General features: G+C 49.5%; 1 protein-coding gene and 1 long non-coding RNA gene across 10 annotated transcripts in view; one reads left to right on the plus strand and one right to left on the minus strand.

Moving 5' to 3' along the window:
• ZNF385A (zinc finger protein 385A) overlaps nucleotides 1-13,509 on the plus strand; it is a 182,469-nt gene extending 168,960 nt beyond the window's left edge. For all 9 annotated transcript variants that reach the window (XM_088661283.1, XM_035099939.3, XM_035099949.3 and 6 more), the window contains 3 exons: nucleotides 6,866-7,044; nucleotides 7,805-7,900; nucleotides 11,185-13,509. In XM_088661283.1, the coding sequence (XP_088517409.1) occupies nucleotides 6,866-7,044; nucleotides 7,805-7,900; nucleotides 11,185-11,415 (506 nt within the window). In that variant the 3' untranslated portion in view covers nucleotides 11,416-13,509. The remainder of the gene's footprint in view (nucleotides 1-6,865; nucleotides 7,045-7,804; nucleotides 7,901-11,184) is intronic.
• LOC118076854 (uncharacterized) overlaps nucleotides 1-23,377 on the minus strand; it is a 41,779-nt gene that overhangs the window by 9,077 nt on the left and 9,325 nt on the right. Inside the window, exon 2 of the long non-coding RNA XR_004691571.3 lies at nucleotides 16,910-16,959. This is a non-coding gene — a long non-coding RNA (uncharacterized LOC118076854). The remainder of the gene's footprint in view (nucleotides 1-16,909; nucleotides 16,960-23,377) is intronic.

The raw sequence follows: 23,377 nt of genomic DNA on the forward strand, positions 1-23,377 counted from the left end.
AGGTAAAGGTAAAGGGACCCCTGACCATTAGGTCCAGTCGTGACCGACTCTGGGGTTGCGCGCTCATCTCGCACTATTGGCCGAGGGAGCCGGCGTATAGCTTCCAGGTCATGTGGCCAGCATGACAAAGCCGCTTCTGGCAAACCAGAGCAGCACATGGAAACGCCGTTTACCTTCCCGCTGTAGCGGTTCCTATTTATCTACTTGCATTTTGATGTGCTTTCGAACTGCTAGGTTGGCAGGAGCTGGGACCAAGCAACAGGAGCTCACCCCGTCACAGGGATTCGAACCGCTGACCTTCTGATCAGCAAGCCCTAGGCTCAGTGGTTTAACCACAGCGCCACCTGGGTCCCATCCACAGTTGGGTAACATGGTTTTATATTTGATTTTTTTCCTTTATCAGATTATCTGTGCATCCATAAAATCAGAATTTAGCAGGGGGAAGGTGTAGACTGCCACTTGAAGACGATATGCAAACACAGCTGCAATTCCACATTAACCTTGTGCGGATGAGCCCCAGATCGGAATAGAACAGGAAGGCGATACCTGTTCTGCCACTGTCCTAGTAAGCTGGGGGGGGGTGTAACTTTTGCCCCTCTAGACACTGTTGAACTCCAGCTCCCATCACCTCCAGCCAGCATGGCCAATGATTAGGGGTTATGGCAATTATGAAACATAAGGAGTCTTACATCCCTGTACTAGTCGTTGCTGATCTTAAGTAGTCTCATGCACCTCTTCTACACCCTGCTTGATCTTAATAGCCATTGCCCTACTATGCCAGTAAAAATTGCGCCATTTTTCCTCCTAGCCCACCGTTCAGCAGCTGATAAAGGCACAGGAGCCCTGCCAGAAAAAAAGTGGCAACCTTGCTGCCACTCCTTCCTCCTCTCCATAGCTGCCAAGTCTCCCGTTGAAAAATCCGGGATCAGCAGCGGCACGGCACCGGAAGTTGCTTCTACGTAGAAGCAACTTCCGGTGCTGGTGCTGCCCGGTTTCTGGTGCCCAGACATGGGCAGAGCGGCACCCAAAATCGGTTCTGCACATGTCCAGACATGCACAGAAGGAGCCTCCCTGGCAGGTAGGAAATTGGGGGATTTACGGGATTTTTTTCTATTCGGGATAACAGCGGGAAACGGATTAAAATCTGGGGGTTTCCCGCGAAAAACGGGAGACTTGGCAGCTATGCTCCTCTCTTCCCCCTGCCCCAAACTCAGCTCTTTTGTCTCCTTTCCCCATATTGCTTTGCAGCTTTGGCTTTGTCACCATGGAAACAATAGCTGGAGCCTTGGGTGCGGCTGCAGAGCCCCTGTTGGCAGCCTGTCAGGCATTCCCCACAAAAATGAGCTCACAGGCCCAGGAGCTTAAGTTTCCTGTGGAAACCCATGCTCCTTTCTCCCAACCGACTTTCCAGGTCTGGAGATTCAAGTTGAGAGCAGTGCAGCCGCTCTTGAGCAAGGCTGTGCCTTTCAGCAAGCTGTATCCTTTCTCGTCCCTTTGCATGCTTCGCCTCGGCCTCTATCTCCCTTCCACATGCATTAGCATCTAGTCAAGAGCCACGGCACTATAACCGAGAGGCCGCTGAGGAGCTTCAAAGGAAACTGGAGACGTCGGAAGGGTCCCGAGGGTCAGAACTGCAATGCCTCAGCAGCAAAGCCAAGGCCATCGTAGCAAGCAGGGTGACCCAAGACATGCTAATGCCTGAGGAAGGAAATCCAAATGGTGCTTCTCTCCCCTTCTCTGTCCTCCTAGCAATGGATCATTTCCCAACCTTTGCTGGCAGCCAGCATTTGCTGCTTATAGGCTTACTCTGCCCTACCCAGCCCTGGCAGGGGGAAAGGCAAGGCAAAGAGAAGAGCTTTGCCTTCCATTTTGGTAAAAAATATAATAGCAGAGTGTTCTGTGGTACTGAGTCATTACCTGGAAAAACTTATACTTTGCTGAGTTTGTTAGAACAGTGCTGGGCTTAACCATTGTGCCAGCTTCACTAAAGAACAAGGCTGTGGTCTGGTTGGCACCTTGTCCGTGGCATCGTATTCTGAGGCTTATCCCCCTAGTCCAGTGATTCCCAAACTTGGGTCTCTGGCTGTTTTTGGACAACAACTCCCATCATTCCTAGCTAGCAGGACCCAGTGGTCAGGGATGATGGGAGTTTTAGTCCAAAAAACAGCCAGAGACCCAAGATTGGGAGGCTCAGCCCTAGTGCCTCTCTCTGTTATAGACAGTTCCTCAGAACTGTGACAGTATGAAGGGGCTGTTTTGTTTTGCTTTGCTTTAATGATAATGATGATAATGCTTAGCACTTTATATAGCACATTTCAATTATTCAAAACCCTCACAGGCATTATCTAAGGTCCAAACCACACATTGTGGCGAAAGCCTTTTAAAGTAACGTGCTTAGAACCAGCTGTGTCTCAGGGCTGGGTGGTGGGAAGCTGCTGGACCCCCCCTCCCCCAGTTTGGATGAGGACCAGGAAGCAGGTGAGAGGGGAGCTTAACCCCTTCCCACCTGTGCTGTTTTTCAACAAAGGTCCTGCACACCTTTGGGAGCAAATAGTAGTTTGGTGGGAGAGGAGGTGGTGTTGACAGGGAAAAAAACAGCACAGAGAAAGGATGGTAGTTCCTTTGCCTATCCCAATCCCAATCCGGATCAGGGACCCCCCACCCACCCATGGCTGATTTACAAAAAAAGAAAGAGATGTGGGCAGTTCTCAGCACGCTGGTGAAAAACACTTTTAATACAACCTGTAGTTTGCCCCAAAGTAAACCTCCCACCTGCTCTATAAGTAAGTCTTGTAATTCTCTCCCACACTGTAGGGACTGGTGATAGGACTGAGGTGGAAGAAGAGTGGCTTTTATTATTATTTATTAAATTTGTATACCTCCCTATACCTGGGGGTCTCACTTAGGCCACCTCAGGAGTTAGTTGGTGGCTGAAGCAAGATTTGGGCAGCACCAGAAACTAAAGGAGGCCTCACAACAGTACTGCAAAATTGAATCTTTTATCAAGTAATCATAATCCTTATGGAACAATAAACTGCCCAATGTGTTTCGGTTGATGCTAACCTTCACATGAGTGGAGAGCCTTAATATTGAGCCCCTGAGGAAGGAAGGCTGTCATCAGCGGAAAAGCATTTGGCATTTTATTGCCGCCCAAGGACTGTGTGTTATTTGAACAAGACTCATTTCTCAGCGCATCTTCGAGGCTTTGCCTCTTCTTTTTTTGCTCCCCGAGCTGGGATTTGAACCAGGCTTTTCCTGACTTCATAGCTCATACTCTTAACTGATATGCTACAGTAGGGGATTACCGTACTTTTGCCATCGTTTCCAGAAACAGCTGTTAGGAACGTTGGAAGCTGCCTTGTATCAAGTCAGGCTCTAGCTCTGTGTTGGCGGTTCTGCAGCAGCGGCCCATGCCGTGGTGGTAGCGGTGGAATCAAGGCAGTGGCGGGATGGGGTGAAATGTGGGGAGCTTCAGGTTGGCAGCAGCAGCGGCACAGGTGTGCACATACCTGTGGGGGCCCCGGCACTAACTTTGAGCTCTCCTGACCTTGCCGCTTCCTTACCCCACCCCACCCCTGGCCTGCAAGCAGGAGCAGTGACCCCAGGAACATGCCACTGCTACTCTGACCCACCCCCACGTGAAACTATCTTCACGTTCTAGTTTCTCTTTTTTTAACCAATCATCACGCTCAGGCTCTTCAGTTCTCTTTCTTAATTTTTCTTTTAGTTCTTCCACTGTAGCTTTAATTTTTGCATAACCCATATGCCGTTTTCCCATCAAGTGATCATCTACCCTGGATTGTGCATCTCCTACGATTAAAAATGCTCCGCAGACTTCACAAACTTCCATCTGCTTTTCCTCAGCTGCAAAGCTCTCAATTGTCGAACTTGTAGATCTGAGCAACTCTCTTTCCACTTTTAACTGCTCAACAAGCTGGTGCTGCTTCTCTGGTTGGCAGAAGCTCTTAAGAACCTCTGGGCAGAGTGTTTCACATCCCCTGCCTCTTAACTAGAGATGTTGGGAATTTAATTTGGGACCTTCTGTTCCAGAGTTATGGCCACCTTGCCTTAATAAAGTGGGCTTGTGCTGCTTCTTCTACTGATGATTTGGGGGGGGGGGTGTAGGATGGGGAGAACTGAACTTTGAGATGTTTTGTGTATATGTGGCTGGTTTAGTTTTTCTCTGTCCCCGCTTCATGAACAGTGGCAGCTGGGTAGCAAGGGGTGGGGTGGGGGTGCATTCCCCAACTCTGCAGACATACCTATAAGGTATAGGTACCCCTGACCAGTTGCGGACGACTCTGGGGTTGCGACGCTCATCCCGCTCTATAGGCCCAGGGAGCCGACGTTTGTCCGCAGACAGCTTCCTTTACAGTCATGTGGCCAGCATGACTAAGCGGCTTCTGGCGAACCAGAGCAGCGCACAGAAACGCTGTTTACCTTCCCACCGGAGCGGTACCTTTTTATCTACTTGCACTTGACGTGCTTTCAAACTGCTAGGTGGGCAGGAGACATACTATACAAATGCACAAACTAATAATATTGGGTGCAGAATTCAGCATCTATTGGGCCTCAATGTAGAAAGCAGGCAAAAACCCAAGTATTTGGCCCTCGTGGCTACAGAGGCAGATTTCAGTAGGGTTTCTAGCAGACAGAGAGCAATGTTTCAGTGCCCTGTTTATTGCTTTGATCCTTGACCAGTAGAGCAGAATAAATTTTCAAATATAAGCATCTTTGTTTAATTTGTACAAATTCAGCTTTTGGGGGGCATAATTAGCGTCATCTTGGTTTAGGATTTGGATTTACTGTATTTCGTTTGCACAAAGTATGCACAATCCTAGCGTGTGGCAATGCAGCTCTTCTTGTCACATGCAACATGCACACACTCCTTTACCTTGTGTTAGAGTAGGTTATTGCTTCTCAGGTGAATTAATCCAATCATTTCTGAGCTAAACCCACACCAGAGGGGTGCCTGGCCCATGGGAAAGGATATTCCAGGACACTGAATTGTCAGTTTTTTAAAGACCACATCTAGCCCTCTTACTTAAAGCAGGGATAGGGAACTGGTGGCGCTCTAGATATTGTTGTGCTATGGCTCTCATAATCTTTGACCACTGAGTCATGCTGTCGGGGGCTAATTGGGAGTCCAAAAACATCTGAAGGGCCACAGGCTTCCCCATCCCTGTCTTTAAAAGGTGTAAGGGAAGATATAGTGCCCAGGCAATATCCCAGGCACCCCCAAACTCGGCCCTCCAGATCTTTTGGGACTACAGTTCCCACCATCCCTGACCACTGGTCCTGTTAGCTACGGATGATGGGAGTTGTAGTCCCAAAACATCTAGAGGGCCAAGTTTGGGGATGCCTGCCCACTATCCAGTGGCTCAGTAACATGGAAGCCTGCTCCTGCCAATGGGTTTTGCCTACTTAATACATGGACACTGGTACTTGTGAATATAATCTGAACAAATTTTTACATTTGTTTTATTGTAACTTCTAAGAAAATAAGTGCCTATAAACTCATTACATCTCTTGAAATGAGGTTTTATGTTGTTTTGCATTGAATTACAAAGGGCTCTCGGTGTAACTCTAGGCCCCGTCACTGCCACCAAATTTCGGGCTATAGGCCTGTCCATTTTTAGGTTTCTTGACGTCTGCTGGCTGTCAAGTTTGTTACCTCAGTGTCTTGATTTGATCCGATAGGCCTGCCCAGAGGCTCCTGGGCTCATGATGTCATGTGTTTTGTGTCAGCTGCGCACACACGACAGCTTTTAACCTATGGGCTTCCTGGGTTTCCCCTCAAAACCCTGTGCAATTGGGATAAAATTAATGTATAGCCATTTGAAAGTGACCTTGATGCCTGCCATAGCACTTGTATCCATACAGTGCCAGGTTGGAAAGCAGACCCTGGCGTCCTTGCCTCTGCCCTCCCCCTCCATGGCCATTTTCTTATGGGCAAGGGGGGGGGACAATGCTAGAGGCCATGAGTGGGGGACCTGGGCCCTCAACAGAGAAAGCCAGGTGTCAAGGAGAAGAATGTTAACTTAGCTTCGTCCTGACATGCTTGTTTTCTATGTTCAGGGAATGTTGTGCATAAGGGGATTCCACTGTTTAAATCCCTGCATGAAGTAGTGCAACTCAGTACAGGTCTATCCACCTTAGTGAGAACTTGTTCATTACCACGCTCCCTTCCATGAGGTTATAACCTAAATTTTAGGTGGCAATTGTAAAAGAACCCAGTAGGGGGAGAGGGCAGGGAGAGTTAAGCTTGCTGGGGGGAGATTTCTAATGTCCTGAGAACAAATGGAGGTTCTGTGGAGGGAGGTGTTGGGTCAATGTTTGAGAGGTCTGCTTTTTGCTCTTGTCAGTGAAGTTGCCAATTGTACTTTACTTGTGACATAAAAACAGGCAGATGATGTTAAATAAGATGATGACATATCATAACCCTTTGGCTAACCATCTCTTTGAAATAAAAACACATTCCTTTGCTTGCGGAAGGAGCTTCGAGGGAGCCTGGTGGTTTTGCTGAGGGAGCTGGTTCTGTAAAGGAGGTGCCACTGCAGAAAAGACCCTGGTCCGTGTCCCCACCGATCTTCCCACGGGGAACCATGGGATGCACAACAAATTATAGGTTAAATTCCTTTAATTGTAGGGCTGTGATTTCTATAATTACAATTAAAATAACTAAAGTTTTCACCTATATTATGGAGGGCTGGTTTAGATTAATGATCCATTTTGTGCATAGCACTCGTGTGAAGCAAGCATCCAGCCCGGAATGGTATAAAGAAGAGTTTTGATGAAGGGAAGTATCTCAAGAGGGTGCTTTGAGCCTTTAAACTTACAGAACTGCTTCTTGTTGTCTTCCTAGGTACAAAGCACAAGACTATCCTGGAAGCACGCAGTGGGTTGGGGCCTATCAAGGCATATCCACGCCTGAGCCCCACCACTGGAGGGGAGCCAGGCAGCCAAGACCCCAGTGCTCAGGAGAGAACCTTCCACTGTGAAATCTGCAATGTCAAAGTCAACTCTGAGATCCAGCTCAAACAGGTGTGGAGGCATTTTAATACCACAACAGTCTATTTTGCTGGCGGAGGCCTTTGTGCCGCTAGAAAGAGTGTAAGGGACACAGTATAATCAAAGTTTTTATTTTATTTTATAATGCTCAGCTATGAAAGAGCTATGTGCCTCTGAGCATACACAGAGTACATTTTCCTCTCCTCTTAGTAATGGCAGCCAGTCCAGGATTAGAGAACAGCACACTTTTGTGTCAAAAGAGCACAGCTTCCAGGGTACTTTAAGCTGCCTATCGGGACTTCTTATTGCAGAAATTTAAGCACTGGCTGTAGCCCAAGTCACTGAGGCAGAGTCAGCTCACTGAAGGGGGCAAAATGAAGTGGTCTCCCATTTTGATCTTTGTCGAGAGCAGCAGTGTGTTGGACAGATATAACCCACGGGCCACAGCTCCTGTCCATTTCAGTGGGGCTCTCTCTGGTGGATTGTGCTGTTAATTTGGAGTGGGGAGAACATTGGCACTGCCCACCTCAGGCACCAGACAACCATGGCCTAGCCCATTATTTGCTGTCTGTGTGCAAATAATGCCTGGGCGCTCCCACACTCCACTGACTCTCCCCTAGCACAAGGAAACAGAAATTAGCTCTGCTGGGCATGTCAGAACTTCACTCACTGAATTCTGTGCATGCTTGTTGATGGATTGGGGAAGGGAAGGAGATGTTGAGGGAAACAAAGTCAGGGGGTGAAGATTCCTTGGTTGCTCCTAAGCATTATGTCTGCTTCTTCCTCTTTGTAGCACATTTCCAGTCGACGGCACCGGGATGGAGTAGCTGGGAAGCCCAACCCCTTGTTGAGTCGGCACAAGAAGCAGCGAGGCATGGCAGAGCTGCAGGTGAGTGACAGCATTAGCCAAGGTGGGTAGGGGCATCTCTGTTTGGAGTGGGTTGGGGTAACGCCACTCAGAGCAGTATTGGACAGAGTTTGAGAGCTGCCACTCTGCACATACATACCCCTGCATCTCACCAGATAACATAAACTGAGCAAAACAAAATGTTTGAAGGCAGCTTTTTGTTTCAGGGTGTTTTTTATTTATAAAAATAGGCACACTCCCCATGTCCGTTGGGATGGGGGTCAAGCCCCTCCCCCAATATTGAGGAGGCTGAGTCCTTCCTTGCCCCCCTCCCTTTGTCTGCTGTCTTGCACTGCTTTGGGAGATACCGCATGGCCTGGCTGGATGTTATCCTAGGCCACGCAGCAATGGAAGACAGCGCACAGACACTTGGGAGATCTGCGACAGGCGTGTGACATCATGCATGTTTGGTGCAGCTTAGCTTCCTTTTCTGGTTGGAGCATGTGCTTTGCATGTGGAAGGTTCCAGGTTTAGTCCCTGGCATCTCCAAATAATGTTGGTGTCGGAAGCAGTTCAGCAATAAATCACACAGAGTAAGTGAAGTTAACTCTTTATTAGGAGAAAAACAAGGCTGCTCAATAGTACCAGGCCTAATGAGCACAACAACAACAACAACTGGTAGATCTTGCCCCTGGTGAGGACTGAAGTTCCCTACCAGGTCAGAGCTAAGTGCCCTCCTCTCCCTCCCTAGTCCTTCCCAAGCTGTCTGAGACTCTACCGGTGGGCCTGTTTCTGCTTCTCTTGATTCTGAAAGACCAGGAAAGAGAAAAGCTTGTCACAGCAGGAGGGGGAGACTCCTTGGTAATGTGTTGGCCACAAAGAGCAGAGTGTGATGCTGGCTTCACCCAGCAGTATATTGCAGGAGTAGCCACCACTGCTCCTGAATCCCCTCTGCTAACAGGACCGCTGGAAGCAGAGGGACTCAGAAACAGCAGTGGTTTCACCCACTATACAGTGGTGTCTCGCTAGACGAATGCCCTGTTAGACGAATTTTCTGCTATACGAATAGGTTTTGCGATCGGCGGTTGCCTCGCAAGACGAGGTTTTCTATGGCCGCCGCTTCGTCTTGCGAAGCATGGCCATAAAAACCTCCGATCACATAACCTACAGGGCATTCCTCTAGCGAAAGGGAAACGAGCTGCAGCACAGGAAGATCAGCTGAGAGGCACTGACAGCTGTCACCGCCTCTCAGCAAATCTTCTTTTGCCTCCTTCTTGCGCTGCAGCTCGTTCCCCTTTGTGTTCCGCTGGTCTCTGCCGGTGAGGGGCAACCAGCAGAACACAAAGGCTGTAGCGCGGGAAGAAGGGGGGAGAAGTGGATTCTTCCCCCCACTGCCTGGGGGGGAAAGTGGAGGATCCCCCCCACCGTCCGACACTGCGGGGATGGGACGAGGCTGGAGAAGCCTCGTCCAATCCCCGGGCAGTGTGTCGGGAGGGGGAGTGGAGGATCCTGCGCTTCCCCCCCCCCACCGCCTGACAGGGGCTTGCTAGGCGCCGTTGGAACGGCGGCTAGCAAGCCTGCTTTTGGGGGCGGCGGTGAAACACCCCCGCATCAGCGCGCTTCGGCCACGTCACCCGGAGCCGAAGCGCGCCGATGCGGGGACGTTTTCGCTGGCTGCCTTCCCCAAGCCAAGGGGAAGGCAGCCTGCAAAACACCCCCACACCTGCGCTCCCCCCCCCATCCCGCCCGACACAGCGGGGGATCGTTCAGGGCTTCTCAAGCCCCCTAGGATCCCCGCTGTGTGACAGGCGGGATGGGGGGGAAGCGCAGGATCGTTCCTGCGCTCCCCCCCATCCCGCCTGACACCGCGGGGATCGTTCGGGGCTTCTCAAGCCCCCTACGATCCCTGCTGTGTGACGACACATGGGGGATCAGTGGGCGCTGCTTGGGGAAGGCAGGCGGCAACAGCCCGGGGAAGCTCTGGGGCTGTTGCCATCTCCCTGCCTGCTTCCCCGAGCTGAAGCGCCGGCATGGAGCGCAGTTTCGGAGACCTCCGAAACTGCGCTCCATCTCGGGGGAGGCAGGCGGGAGCGGAAGACGCTCTTCCCCCGCCGCCGCCTCTGGCAGCGCAAAGCCGGCATGGAGTGCAGTTTCAGAGGTCTCCGAAGCTACGCTCCATGTCGGGGGAGGCAGGCAAGGCGGTGGCTGGGAGAAGAGAGCTTCTCCCCCGCCGCCCTGCACACAGCTGACATCGGACGGGGCTTCGGAGACCTTCTCCGAAGCCCCATCGTATGCCTCCGCCAGTCCCCCAGAGCCTATAGGAACGCATTGATTATGGGAAACTGGGACCCGCTAGACGAAAAATTCGTTACACGAATTGACCCGTGGAACGAATTAATTTCGTCTAGCGAGGCACCACTGTACACTGCTGGGTGAAGCCGCTATCACACACTGCCCCTCCTAACACAGAGGGAGGCGCAAGCTGCATTGTCAGGCCAATACAGCTTATTCCTCTCTCAGCCTCTTTAATCGGCTCCACTAAGGCAGGGACTCACTCCTCAGTGGAACAGTTTAAAGAAGCCCCACCCCACCTCTGGCTTACACAAGCCAGAGGCGGGGTGTGGGCTCTGTTAAACTGCTCCCCCCCCCCAGCTGAGCGAGCCCCCATGCCTCACACTCGAACCAGAAGGACATGGGGAGGCAGCAGCCTTCATGCCCCGCCCCAACTGAGCAGCACAAGGAAGCCCTAGTGAGGAGGTGGGGTGAAAACACCACAGCCCCCTCTGTGAGAGTGGTGGCGGTTTCACCCTGACACCTCACAGTGCTGGAGCCAACACACCTTGTTCCTTCCTACATTTCAACATCGTGGTGCCAGATCACGATGTTGAAAACCTGGCATTGCCCAGCCCTACTCCATAGCTTCTTCAGCAGCCTGCCTCATTTCTGCTCCTTATCCCCCCTCCGCTACTGCCTCTGATTCTGGACTGCTCTCTGCCACCGCCTCTTCCTTTTCCCTATTACCTCTTCAGCTTTTGACACCTCCTCCTCCTCCCAGTCTCCTCCCTCTGACCAGGCATTGTTGTCCCACCACCCATCCCCTAGCTCTGAGCCTTCTTCCCTTCGGGGTTTCCCAGGTAGTGCCTGCCACCACTCCTCTGCATCCAGCCAGTCCACGACAACTGGGAATGTCCACTCCTGGGACCAGGCAAAAGCTGCTGCCAGTCAGTGCAGACGCTACTGAGCTAGATGGACCAAAGCTCTGACTTACCGTAAGGCAATTTCCTACATTGCCTCTGACCCCTGCCTCTCTTGTTTTGTTTCCACAGGGCTCCCTGGCCTTCCCTAAGGAGCTTCCCAAGTCGCTGGCGGCCGGATTGCTGCCCAGTCCGCTGGCTATGGCAGCAGCCATGGCAGCCGCCGCTTCCTCGCCCCTGACGCTGCGACCAGCCCCGACGCCACCGCTGTTGCAGGGCCCACCTCTGACGCACCCGCTCCTGCGCCCGGCTCCGGGGCCCATCCGAACTGCACATGGACCCATCCTCTTCTCGCCATACTGATGCCGCTCGTCCACCCACCTGCCTGCCACAATCCCGGGACTCTTGGCACCACTGGAACCGCCCACCCCGGCAACTAGCAACAGGTCTCGGCAACATCACATGGCGCCCAGCCCCATCCAACGGGAGCGATTTTACTTTCTTTCCTTTCTTTTTTTTGTTTCTTTTCCTCTTTTTTTCTTTGTAACTAGAGATGGAAATATTTTTCTGAGAAGAGAAAAAAGGGACAATCCCCACACAAACACACACACACATACATGCACCTGGTCTCAACCCCATCTGGGGTCCCTGGCCAAATCTGCACAAGTGCCAGGTTCTCCCACAGGCTGGGCCAAGGTGTGTCTGTGCACATTGGTGTGTGTCAGTCACATCTCCCGAGGTACAAAAAAGGTTGGGGAGTGACAGTGCCTCCCCAGGACTCTGTGGAGCATCAAAAGGGGAGGCAGTTCTGGTACCTCAGGGACTGATCAGCAAGCAATCTCCTTCCATCCCAGAGCTAAAGGGGGGGGGGCTCTTGCCTCCCCCACTCATACAAGCCATTGTCCACTTGCACTGAAAGGGGTGTGTGTGTGTGTTTGTTTGTGTGCACGGGACAGAAGACAGGGCCTCCGGAAGACTGAGCCCCTACTGCAATAATGCTGGCCGGCACCTCCATGTACATATCCCTCGCCCAATTCCCCCACATTCCCCTGTGCTGGCCCCACCCTCACTGCGCTTCCATGCAATGGGGGCCCCGTGGCCCCACCACCGCTGCACCTCGACAAGAGACTGGCAGAGCAATTACTGTGCTCCCATTGCCCTCACCCCCATTCCTCTTAAGAGGCAGACAGACATAAACTCGGCATCGTTTTCTGTTCAGAAGTGACATCCACACACCTGAGTCAGACAACCGTTCCCTCCTCTATACCACCTACCCTCCCTAGGTAAGGAAAATCAAGGGAATTTGGGCTGTGTTGTTTTTCTTTTTTTTTTAAAAAAAAGGTTAGTTTTGTTAAATCTGGAGGAATCAGGAAGAACTCTGGACTGAGAAAGTGAGTGTGATCCCATCACCTAGCCTGGAAACAATGTGATGGGTGTGTGTGTGTGGTGATGAAAATCTGGGACTCGCACTGCTATCTCACTGAGTAGGAGCAAGGGCTTTGACTCATCTGACTGGGTCTGTAGGGTCTCTTGGCTCCTAAGTAAAGAAGAGCAGGGATCTCTTCTCTAAAGGAGTTCCTTGCATCTTGTTCTGCCTGTAGACCTTGCCTTTGGGTTAACTGAGCTGTTGCCATGATAGCACAACATCTCTCTCTGTCTCCTTCCCCCTCTGCTTTTTTTCTACAGAGTTGGGTCCCCATCCCTCCACCCCTTTCTTGAGTGGGTGGGACATTAACCAGGAGGCCAGGTCATTAGTTTTCCTGGAGATTAAACAGCCTCCTCCTCTCCAGGCCCCCTTCTCCTAAAGCCCAACCCCACCCGGAGCACATAAAATTCCAGATGCTTGTTAAATTCCCTGGCACGCATCCTAGTTGGCGCCTATCCGTGGATTTTGCGTGTGTGTACATTTGTGTGTGCTGATTAATGGAACAACGGAGGTTTGGGTTTGCTCTTTCACACACACACACGCACGCATGCATGCACCATGGTCTGCAGTTTCCCATCTGCCCCAAGCAGAACAATGCAAGGCCCGGAATATGACCCCGTAGACCAGGGAGGAAGGTCTTCCATGCCATGGCCATTACACTGGCCACACTCCTCTCCCTTGCCCCTTTCAAAACTGTGACTGACGTTCAGAGCAATAGAGACACTGGCGTGTGGGGGGAAACGGGACCCACCTTCCCCCTAGCTGGCATGAATGACGCCAGTCCTGTCCCGCGTTACCTCAGTCCTTCGAAGCCCACAGGGCAATGTGTCCCCCTCCCTCTGCCCATCCCAGGCATCCTGTTCACCCCAAAGTGTCTGTCTTTTCCATCTGCCATCCGTCTGTCCATGCTAGACTTTCTCCTTGCCCTGCCCCCCCCACCTTTCTTGCTGACACCAATGCCTTTCTGCTTCATCCCATATAGCACCTTTGATCCCTCTGCCCCTTGACAACAATAAAAGTGATAAGGCTAATTTTCGCCTGCATTCTTCGCCTCTGTCAGGGACTCCAGGGCTCAACATGGGAACTTCACGGTTTCGGACTGGGATCAGCCCCTAGGCTCTGTGGGCAAGCGTGTGATCCGATCCCAGAGCCCACTTCAGATGCTGAAGGGAGGGAAGGCATGGAACTTGCAATTGGCAGGGCTTATGAAACCACTGCTTTGGATCGGACTGGTATATAAACACGGGGAAGGTGGCTTTCTGTTTTCTTCAGGTCAGCTGACCAGTGCATTCTGTTTCTCCTGCTCCACTGACCTCTGGGACACTTAGCTAGAGAACCCACCCCCTGGATCGGGTCATGAGAATGTCACTGTACAAAATCCCAGAGCTTTGGGATATGAGGTGGGGATTTCAGGGGAAGCAAATTCCCTCTCCATTCTGACTTCCACCCCCTACTGGTCAGATTTGTGAAGATCTTGATAAGGGAGCTGCATCCATGGGTGTAGCCAAGGGGGAGGCAGGGGGGCAGCTGCCCGCCCACCCCCCAAATCAATAAAAATAAATACAAATTTGAGGTCCTTCCCCTACTAAGAAAAATCCTGGCTATGCCCATGGCTGTGCATCACTTATTAGCTGCTGAGTTGCAAGCAACTTTAATCTGCCTTCTTGTACAGCTTTAGTTACAGTTACCACTTGATAAGAAACTTCAATATAGATTGTTCTGATTATCTTTGCCCTAAAACGAGGAGTTCATGGATTCAACTAAGTTTTATGCAAAGCAGACCCATTGGAATTAATGAACATGACTAGTTCCATTATTTTCACTGGGTCTGCTCTGACTAAATCTTAGTTGATTGCCACCCCAAATTTTGACTACCACCACTCAACTCTAAAAATGAGAGTTCTGCTCAGACCAGTTTAATACATGACGACATTCATTAACAGCAGGCATTTCCAAACTCGGCCTGCCAGCTGTTTTGGGACTACAATTCCCATCATCCCTGACCACTGGTCTAGTTAGCTAGGGATGATGGGAGTTGTAGTCCCAAAACATCTGGAGGGCCAAGTTTGGGGATGCCTGATTAATGGGTATACAATGCATCTCCATGCTGCAGCTGTTTATTCCTGAGAATGTTTCCATGGCATAGGTAAAAAGTGTTAAGCACACTTGAAACATTGCGGTTTCCAACCGATGCACGTTGCAAGTCTGCAATGTGCACCCATTAAGACTGCAACATGTGATGTGACCCTCAGAGGAGGAGATCTTGACTGCCTACACTATCTCAGCCAGCGCTGAACACCAATGTGACCCAGAGGTGGCTCTACCCTGAGGCAAAATGAGGCCATTGCTTCGGGCGGCCTATTTTGAGTGCTATTAAGGGGAGTGGGAGTCAAGCAGATGTGACCTGCAGAGCACGGTTCACTGGGAAGTCCTCCAAGCGCCACCAAACTGAAGAGCTGCGTGAGCACATGATGCTCCTGAGCGTTTTCGGTTCATTTCAGTGTGGCTTGCACTGGAGATTTTCCCACTGCCTCGGGGCAAACACTTTAAATATGTTATTCAGATTTCCTGCCTCAATCACCGAAATGTCTTGAGGGCAGCCCTGCAAACAACTCTGATTGGCTCTGGATTTTGTGTGCATGTCTATTTTAGACCTAGCCCTCTCCCAGGGAGAGATCATGCAGATTGCTACCTCCCCTGGTTTATAATCCTCCTTTTTCCTTGCTTGCTCAAGCAGTACAAAGCAAGCGCAAGCAAGGGAGGGTCGATTAAGGATTGTGCTGGGTCCAAGTTTCCATTTTATCAGTTCATGTGACTTCAGCCTGGGGCTGGCCGATGGGTCTTAGAGTGGGGACAGAATTCATATTATAGAACCACAGAATTGTAGAGTTGGACGGGAGCCCGAGGATCATCTAGTTTAACCCCCTGCAATGCAGGAATCTCAACAGCATCATGCACAGCAGGAGTACCACAAACATTTCCCCAGGAGCCTTCTCATGCTTCTTGATATGTACTGCAGTAAGCTTCCCAGGGGCCTAGGAAGAGAAGGTGCCTTTGACCCTCTCAGCACCTAACAAACAGACAAACCTTTTTCCTTGTTGGCAAGTTTTCGCTTCCTTAGACATGCGGTGAGGAGTGCTGGCTCACAACAGCAGGGGGCAGAAGAACACATTTGTTCTCTGCACCACAGCCCCTTCACATCCCACACAAGGATTTCCTCATTCCATTGATCAGGGCTCTTGCTGGGCTTGCAGCATCTCAATCACTTGACTCAACACCCTTTCAATTCATTTGTTGGGAAAGTGCCTTAAACTCTAGTGCAGGCACCCCCAAACTTCGGCCCTCCAGATGTTTTTGGACTACAATTCCCATCATCCCTGATCACTGGTCTTGTTAGCTAGCGATCATGGGAGTTGTAGGCCAAAACATCTGGAGGGCCGCAGTTTGGGGATGCCTGCTCTAGTGGAAAAGGGAACGCACTACCTAACCATTCAAAATGTCATGGCTCTTAAGATGTGACAGCCCTGAAGAACCCTGAATGTGGAAATACACAGATTTTGGTGTTGGTTCAGTCTTTGTACTGCAGACATCAAATATAGTGTATAGACACAGTATATTGTATAGACAATATACAAAGGGAATATTTGATGTGCGGTTAAAAAAATACTGTAATAACTCTGTGACTGGATGATACAGACATCTGACTTAGCAAGTGGTTTGACCCACCCCCACCCCCCATGGTGCCAAGTTATTGCTTAGCCTTTGGTTGTATATATCCACCCTGTGCCAATGGAACATTTCAGGCATTCACTTGCACAGCTCACAGGCAGCAGGCAGGAGAGGAGGATGGGCAAAAGGACCATTAGAGCAATTGTGCAGAAGGTATTGTTGCTGCTGCCTTTAAGCTATTTAAAGGTTCATGTAGTGTATAATCAACCTGTGGAACTCACTATCGCAAGATGTGACAGCACAAGCTTCGATCAGAGGTTTCTGTCTTGCCAGAATTACTTTGTGTGTGTTTTCTCTAGAACTCCAATTGGGTGCAAAGACATGCAATTAGTATTCAATTAACAGGGTGCCTCTGAGCCTAGAAAATAGTTTTCAGCACCCAGTACTGAACTGAACACAAAAGCCCTTTCACACAAAAAAATCCAGTCCTGGTTAGCTTGTGTCATTTCTACAGCCTAATTTGGGTGAAAAGGTTGTTTTACAGTTGCTATTGTTAAACGGCAGGTGTCAGAAATCATTGCTGATCTACGGCAAATCAACCAGAGATCTACCAGTAGATCCCAGGCTACCATCTGCCCAACCCTGGCCTAGATAGCTTGTAAAAGGGATTATGCAAATTCATACATTAGTTGGTTAATTAAACATTAGTCATAATAACTAAATTACCATACCTTTGGGCTGATCTGTCAAGGCAGTACTTACGTTTTTATGAAGGCGGAAAGACTTTTCAGGCTGGGATATGGCAGCTGTAGCTGTGTGTATAAATACAGACACAAATTAATTCTTACTATTCTTATTATTTATTAAATTTCTCTACCACCCTTCATCCGAAGATCATAGGGCTGTTTACAGTGTAACAAAACAAAAACACATACCGTATTATTACATCAAGGTCAGCAACCTTTGGAGATCTGTGGGCATATACAGATTTTTGAATGTGTGCTATGATCTCTTTTCTACCCCCTCCTGTGGATCAGCCTCCATGGAGGAAAAATGCTCAAATACACACTAGGATCCAGCAGAATTAATTTGAGCTTTGAAAAGCACATAGAGGTAAAAGGAGGAAGTAGGAAAGTGTGTCCCTCTTCCAACTTCCTCCAGCTCTCTGCACTTGTCAAGTGAGAAAAAGGGAACAATTTTCACCATGGCCAAGTGTGTGTGTGTGTGTGTGTGTGTGTGTGTGTGTGTGTGTGTGTGTGTGTGTGTGTATTGGGAGCCTCATGAACACCAGGCGATGCCATATTGGCAACTCCTGGATTGCATCATGTCTTAATTCCAAGCAAGCTGCTTCCCTTGCCATCGGTGAATGCTGCTGAGTCTGGCAGGGGAAAAGATGCTAGAGCAGCACATTATTCTAGAATGACTTCTGGCCAACTGAGAGAGCTGGCTGGGGCCTGGAGGAATATCTGAAGGTATGCAATCGTGCAGTGGAAGTGCTACCCAGGCACCCCAGGATAAATCTGGGTGGTTTCTATAGATGAGTCTGTGTTCTGGTTTCATGGGTTGTCTAAACCTGACCTATAGCAAGCACTGAGAGCAGCAAGGCTTATACTGTACAGCAGCAGCAGGTGAGAGCAGGTAAATCCCAGCAACATCTGGTTCCCCATCACTGAGTAAAGCACCTGAGGGCATGGTTAGCATTCCTTGTAGGAGTGTTGCCACCCTTTCCCTTGGGTGTGGGCCTTAAATCTTCTTCAATGAGAGAGACAGCAACCCATTCATTTTCTCTGTCCACTCTTTCACCTGTTTGTGCCAAGCAGGACTCCAGGTGGTGGGGCAAATGAAAGGACAGGGTAGTAAATGAGCAGCAGCAGTCATGGCTGCTTGGACATCCACTGCATCCTGCTTTGCACATACTGCTGAACTGTGGTTTATTAAACCTTGGCTTAGTGTCACGTGTGAACTCTGCCCAGCAGCTTAACTATGGTTTGTTTACTGCCAAACAACCCATGGTACAAAGCCATGGTTCATTGTTGGCTCACGGAACTTGGTTTGGCATTACATGCAAACCCAGCACCCTCCCTTAGCCATGGTTTGTTTCATTACCCTGCCCCAGATGCTCACCGGACCACAAAGGCACGAGGCACAAGCAGCTGGGAAATAAAACCAGTGGAGAAACGAGCCATGGTTTGTTCAATCACCTGTGTGACAACTTGCAGTTTGTAAAACAAACTGTGGCTGTGTGTTGAATGCCAACCAAGTCTATACTTTTCAGGTGCTTTTGATCTCTTTGGGATAGATCCGTTAGCACTGCCTCTTTGCTCATGGTACCTCTTCAATGAAAAAGGCATTACATTCTTTATACAATACTTCTTCCCGTGTACAGCATGCCATTCCCTCATTAGGAACGGTGACCTGGCTTCTCCCCCAGAATAATAATAATAATAATTTATTATTTATACCCCACCCATCTGGCCGGGTTCCCCAGCCACTCTAGGCGGCTTCCAACAAAATATTAAAATACAGAAATCAATCAAACATTAAAAGCTTCCCTAAACAGGGCTGCCTTAAGATGCCTTCTAAAGGTCTGGTAATTGTTATTCTCTTTGACCTCTGATGCAATTAAAACAGGTGGAATTCAGAAAGGAAAGGAAAGAGGCCCAACTTATCTCTTTACTTTAAAAGTTAGGCACAGCCTACCTAATAATTATCATCTTGAGGGGTCTCAATATTTAACTTATTTGTCTTAGGTTAACAGAAAACAATGCCAATATATTGTAAAATTAATGGTTCATCTCGTGGAGTCACAATTTGAGGTAATGTATGTGTTGCCTCATACCTCCAGAGGGTGGGGGGGGAGTCTCCTTCTTGGAGTTTGAACCTCACACCTAACTAAAAGGCACAACTTTTTTCTAAGACAGGTTGTATTATTAGTAGTACTGATTTGTCTGCCTGAACCTAGGCCATGCCCCATCCCCACTAAGCACTGCCTACAGCATGGATGGGGACCTGGGACCTTTCAAATGTTGTTCCATAAAGGTAAAGGGACCCCTGACCGTTCGGTCCAGTCGCAGACGACTATGGAGTTGTGGCACTCATCTCGCTTTAGTGGCCGAAGGAGCCGGCTTACAGCTTCTGGGTCATGTGGCCAGCATGACGTAAGCAGATTCTGGTGAACCAGAGCAGCGCACGGAAACACCATTTATCTTCCCGCAGGAGCGGTACCTATTTATCTACTTGCACTTTGACATGCTTTCGAACTGCTAGGTTGGCATGCCAATATTTTAAATACATAACAAAATACAAAAATACATTGTAACTGCAACTCAATTACACAAAAAATAAATAACCTAAGGTTATTTAGGACATAATCCTTTCAGCTTCAGGTTGTTAATTTCCTCCCTATTATCACTGCCATTGATAGGAATTTGGCCATTATCAATAATGTGCACTGGATTTTATTTCCTAGCACACACATAGAAAGAGAACAAGAGGGAGAGAGGGAGAGAGAACTACATGTATATCCCACCTTTCTCCAAGGAGCTGAAAGTGGCAGACACACTCCTCCTCTTCACCACTGCATCCTCACAACAACCCTGTGACGTAGGATAGGCCCAGTGAGGATTCAAGCCCTGGTATCCCACATCCTCATCTTGCACTCTGACTAACACACCACACTGGTTGACCAATTATCTGCTGGTGAATTCCAGCATAAAACCTACAGAAGGACATGGCCCGCAGGTTCCACCTCCTGGCTTGTGGGCATGCCCTCGTGGAGAAAGGAACACCAGCACAAAAACCAGCAGGTTGTTGGATGATGGCTCCCATCATCCCTGATCATTGGCAACGTTGGCTGGGCCTGATGAGCAAGGCAAGGCTGGGTGGTGCAATGCGCCAGGCCGCCAGGGGGCGCCACGCTGCGCCCGCCCCGCCAGACAGCCCGGCCGCCCTCCCTGCTCCTTACCTCCCGCCCGCCTGCCGCGGGTTCGAGTCCCAGCCTCAGCCTGGTGGGGCGGGGCGGGGGCATGAGGAGGACAAGAGGCCAGGTGCTGCGCGGCACTGCCCCCCCCTAGCAGAGGCCTCCACACAGGAGGAGGCGGTGCCGGCGCCCCGGAGGACAACCAGGCAGCCCGGCCCACCCACTGCGGTGCCCCTGAGCCCGGCCCACCCATGCCATGTCCCTCCTCTGCGTCCGCGGTGAGTGGGGCGGCGGCGGCGGAGGAACCTTTGCGCCACGGCGCTCGATGTGGTTAAGACGGGCCTGCTGATGAGAGCTGTTGGACTTCAACGACATCTGGAGGGTGACAGGTTGACGGCAACCTGAGAGCACAGGCCAAAAATGCTTTTAAAACTTGAGAAGCTTGTTGTGCTGGTTCCTGTGCCGCAGCCGCCACTGCTGCCGAAATGCTGGGCCAGACATCAAATTTAACTCTACAGTACTTGTGTCTGGCTATCGCCTAGTCCAGTGTTTCCCAACCTTGTGCCTCCAGATGTTTTGGGACTACAACTCCCATCATCCCTAGCTAGCAAGACCAGTGGTCAGGAATGATGGGAATTGTAGTCCGAAAACAGCTGGAGGCACAAGGTTGGGAAACACTGGCCTAGTCTGAACTAAATTAGATGTGTGACGCATGGATTCTAACTGATCTTCTGGGTAGTCGCCTCTAACCTAGCCTTCCTGCTTCCTGCTGCAGACCTCCCCAACTCCACCAACGGAGCACTTGGGGCTACAAATAAATACAGCTCAACTCCCCCCTCTCTGACCATGCCAAACAAGCAAGTCTGCTTCTTTTCACATGCTCTGGATGGCTGGTGTGCAGTGGGATGGAGGACTTCTGCTTTATTCACCTTTATTTCCTCTCTTGGGACTCTTAAACAAACGGAGGGGTATTTCTGCATCGTTTTTGCATCGGGCAAAGCCGCCTATATTTTGTCTTCTTTTACACACAGAGACACCAATAAAGCTTCTTACTGACCTAACTTCCACACAGGAAATACGCAGCCACATCTGTATGCATTTCAACCGTGTCCATGCAGATGCTCTAACTGGCAGGGTGTTTCCATAAATATTTATATGCGGAAAAAGAGGCCTGTGTGAGTTGCATTTTGGACCGTTTGCATCAGGGCCAGGTGCAGAAGGGATGTGCAAACCAGGGCTTGCTTACGGTATGTCTTACTAGCTAGACAACCAGAAGCAAGACAGGAACTTAGCTGCCATTGCCATCGCTGCAAGTGTGCCATTTTACTTTACGTCATAGATGTCAGGGATGGGAAAACCTTTGGCCTTCCAGATGTCATTGAACTTCCACCAGCCCCAGCCAACATAGCCAATATTCAGGGATTATGGGAACTGTAGTCTCAGCAACCAGTACTGAGCTGAACACAGCAACCTCTAGAGGGCCACAGATGTTTCCCCTCCCAATGACTGGGGTTCCATCCAATGGGAGATGTAAGCATTGCACTTTGGGGATACTTTTGTGGTGAAGAGGTCTCACATTCACACACACACACTTGGTAACAAGGTCTGCACAAATGGTGACTCCACGAGGATGAATGTCCCCATCTGTGTCCATCAGGGGAGTCTTTGAAAGATACATACCCCTTCACCATACCTGTCATAATGGTGGGTGAAAAAAGAGAAGCGGGATGATGAGGTAGACATCCCACCTGCAGGTGTTTTGCTAGCACATCACAAAGGGCGGCTTTGCTAAATGACTTCCCTGACAGGTGTTCAATCACATATCCTTAGATCTGAGCACTGGACTGATGTTCAAAGCATTGCACATAATGAAAGGCCACTTTTGTATTCAACTGATAGTATTTAAAGTTGTCCCAGGCAAACCTGTGGCTGGGAGAGTGGATGGACTTCGGTCCAAATTACACGTGACATGGAAATCTGTGTATTTTAATTAAACACAGCCAAAGGAGGCTGCACTCACAAACAAATGAGGGGGGGGGTGTTTTGCTGTTTGCTGCTGGTGGATTTTTTCCCCTAGAATTGTCCCACAAGCTGCTTCTCTCTCCCCTGCGGAGTGGGACAAGGGAAATGGCATAGTAGTTCAGGGAGTGCGTAAGTTTTGAGTGGACAAATGGCTGGCCCTGGAGCTTTCTGATTAGAATTGCCAGTAGGGATGGGGAAGGGGAAATCAGTTCAGTTTGAATTTAAAAGCAAATCTACCCAATTTGCACTTCCTGAAACAATATGTGAACAAAACACAGTCATCCATTGAAATTCTCACTTTTCCAAATTTTGCAATTAAACTATCCCAGCAAGTAATGGGTACAAAAGCGCACATAATAGATAAAGTGTGCGTTTAAATGCATACTTCAGGCATCCCCCACTTGCACGTGATTGCATAAGAAAATGTGAGTATACAGAGAATTTTGGACTAAAATGCTTGCACTTAAAAAATAGTAATCACAAACTGATGTGAATATGTGAGGATATGAATTTTACACCCACCAAGTCTGAGAGATGCTTTTTCCAATTATTACTAAACTAGTCATTGGTTAGTAAGAAGTCAGTAGGCATTTCCTCCTACACAGGCTGAAGGGTGCAATCATTAGGAGAGAGAGTCATACCTCAGTCCCTATTTTCATCGGAGAAATGTTGGAGGGTATGCTCTCACTGGCCATGCTTCCTACCCTTCTGGAATGCCCTTGCCTGCCTGGAATGGATCCTTCCACTGTGATGATATCTCTTGCTTGTCTGGTTGGAGGATGGGGAGATGAGCGGGACTTGTGTATGGCTGGAATGTAGCCTCCTGTACAAAGTGCCACGTCCATTGTCCCACCCACTTTTGCCACAGGAATGTGGGTCCCAGCACATTGCCCATGAGGAAATGTGGTCCATAGTAGGGAGTAGGGAGTAAGCTCTGTTGCACTGCAATGAGTAATGTCATTCTTGTTGCCGGCGGTGCAGCTTTCCAGTGACAAACTAGTAAAATTTATGCAGCAACCAGAATGCTTTGCAGCAAAGATTCAGTTGCCCCTCCAATGACTAAGATCATCCGAAATTAAAGCTAGCCAATTTCAATCTTATTCTTGCTGTTTCAATAAATCAATCAATTGCACCACACATACACACCAATCAGGGGCAATGTATCTTAAACATATAGACAGCTCTGCCACACATTATTATATTCTGCATATTCGATATGTCACATCTCTAACATTTAAAAGCATTTGTTTAGACAATATTGCTTAACCTTGCAAGAGTCGGGCATTAGC

Source organism: Zootoca vivipara, chromosome 2 (genome assembly GCF_965207765.1).
Source record: "Zootoca vivipara chromosome 2, rZooViv2.hap1.1, whole genome shotgun sequence".
In the NCBI taxonomy this organism is placed as follows: Eukaryota; Metazoa; Chordata; class Lepidosauria; order Squamata; family Lacertidae; genus Zootoca; species Zootoca vivipara.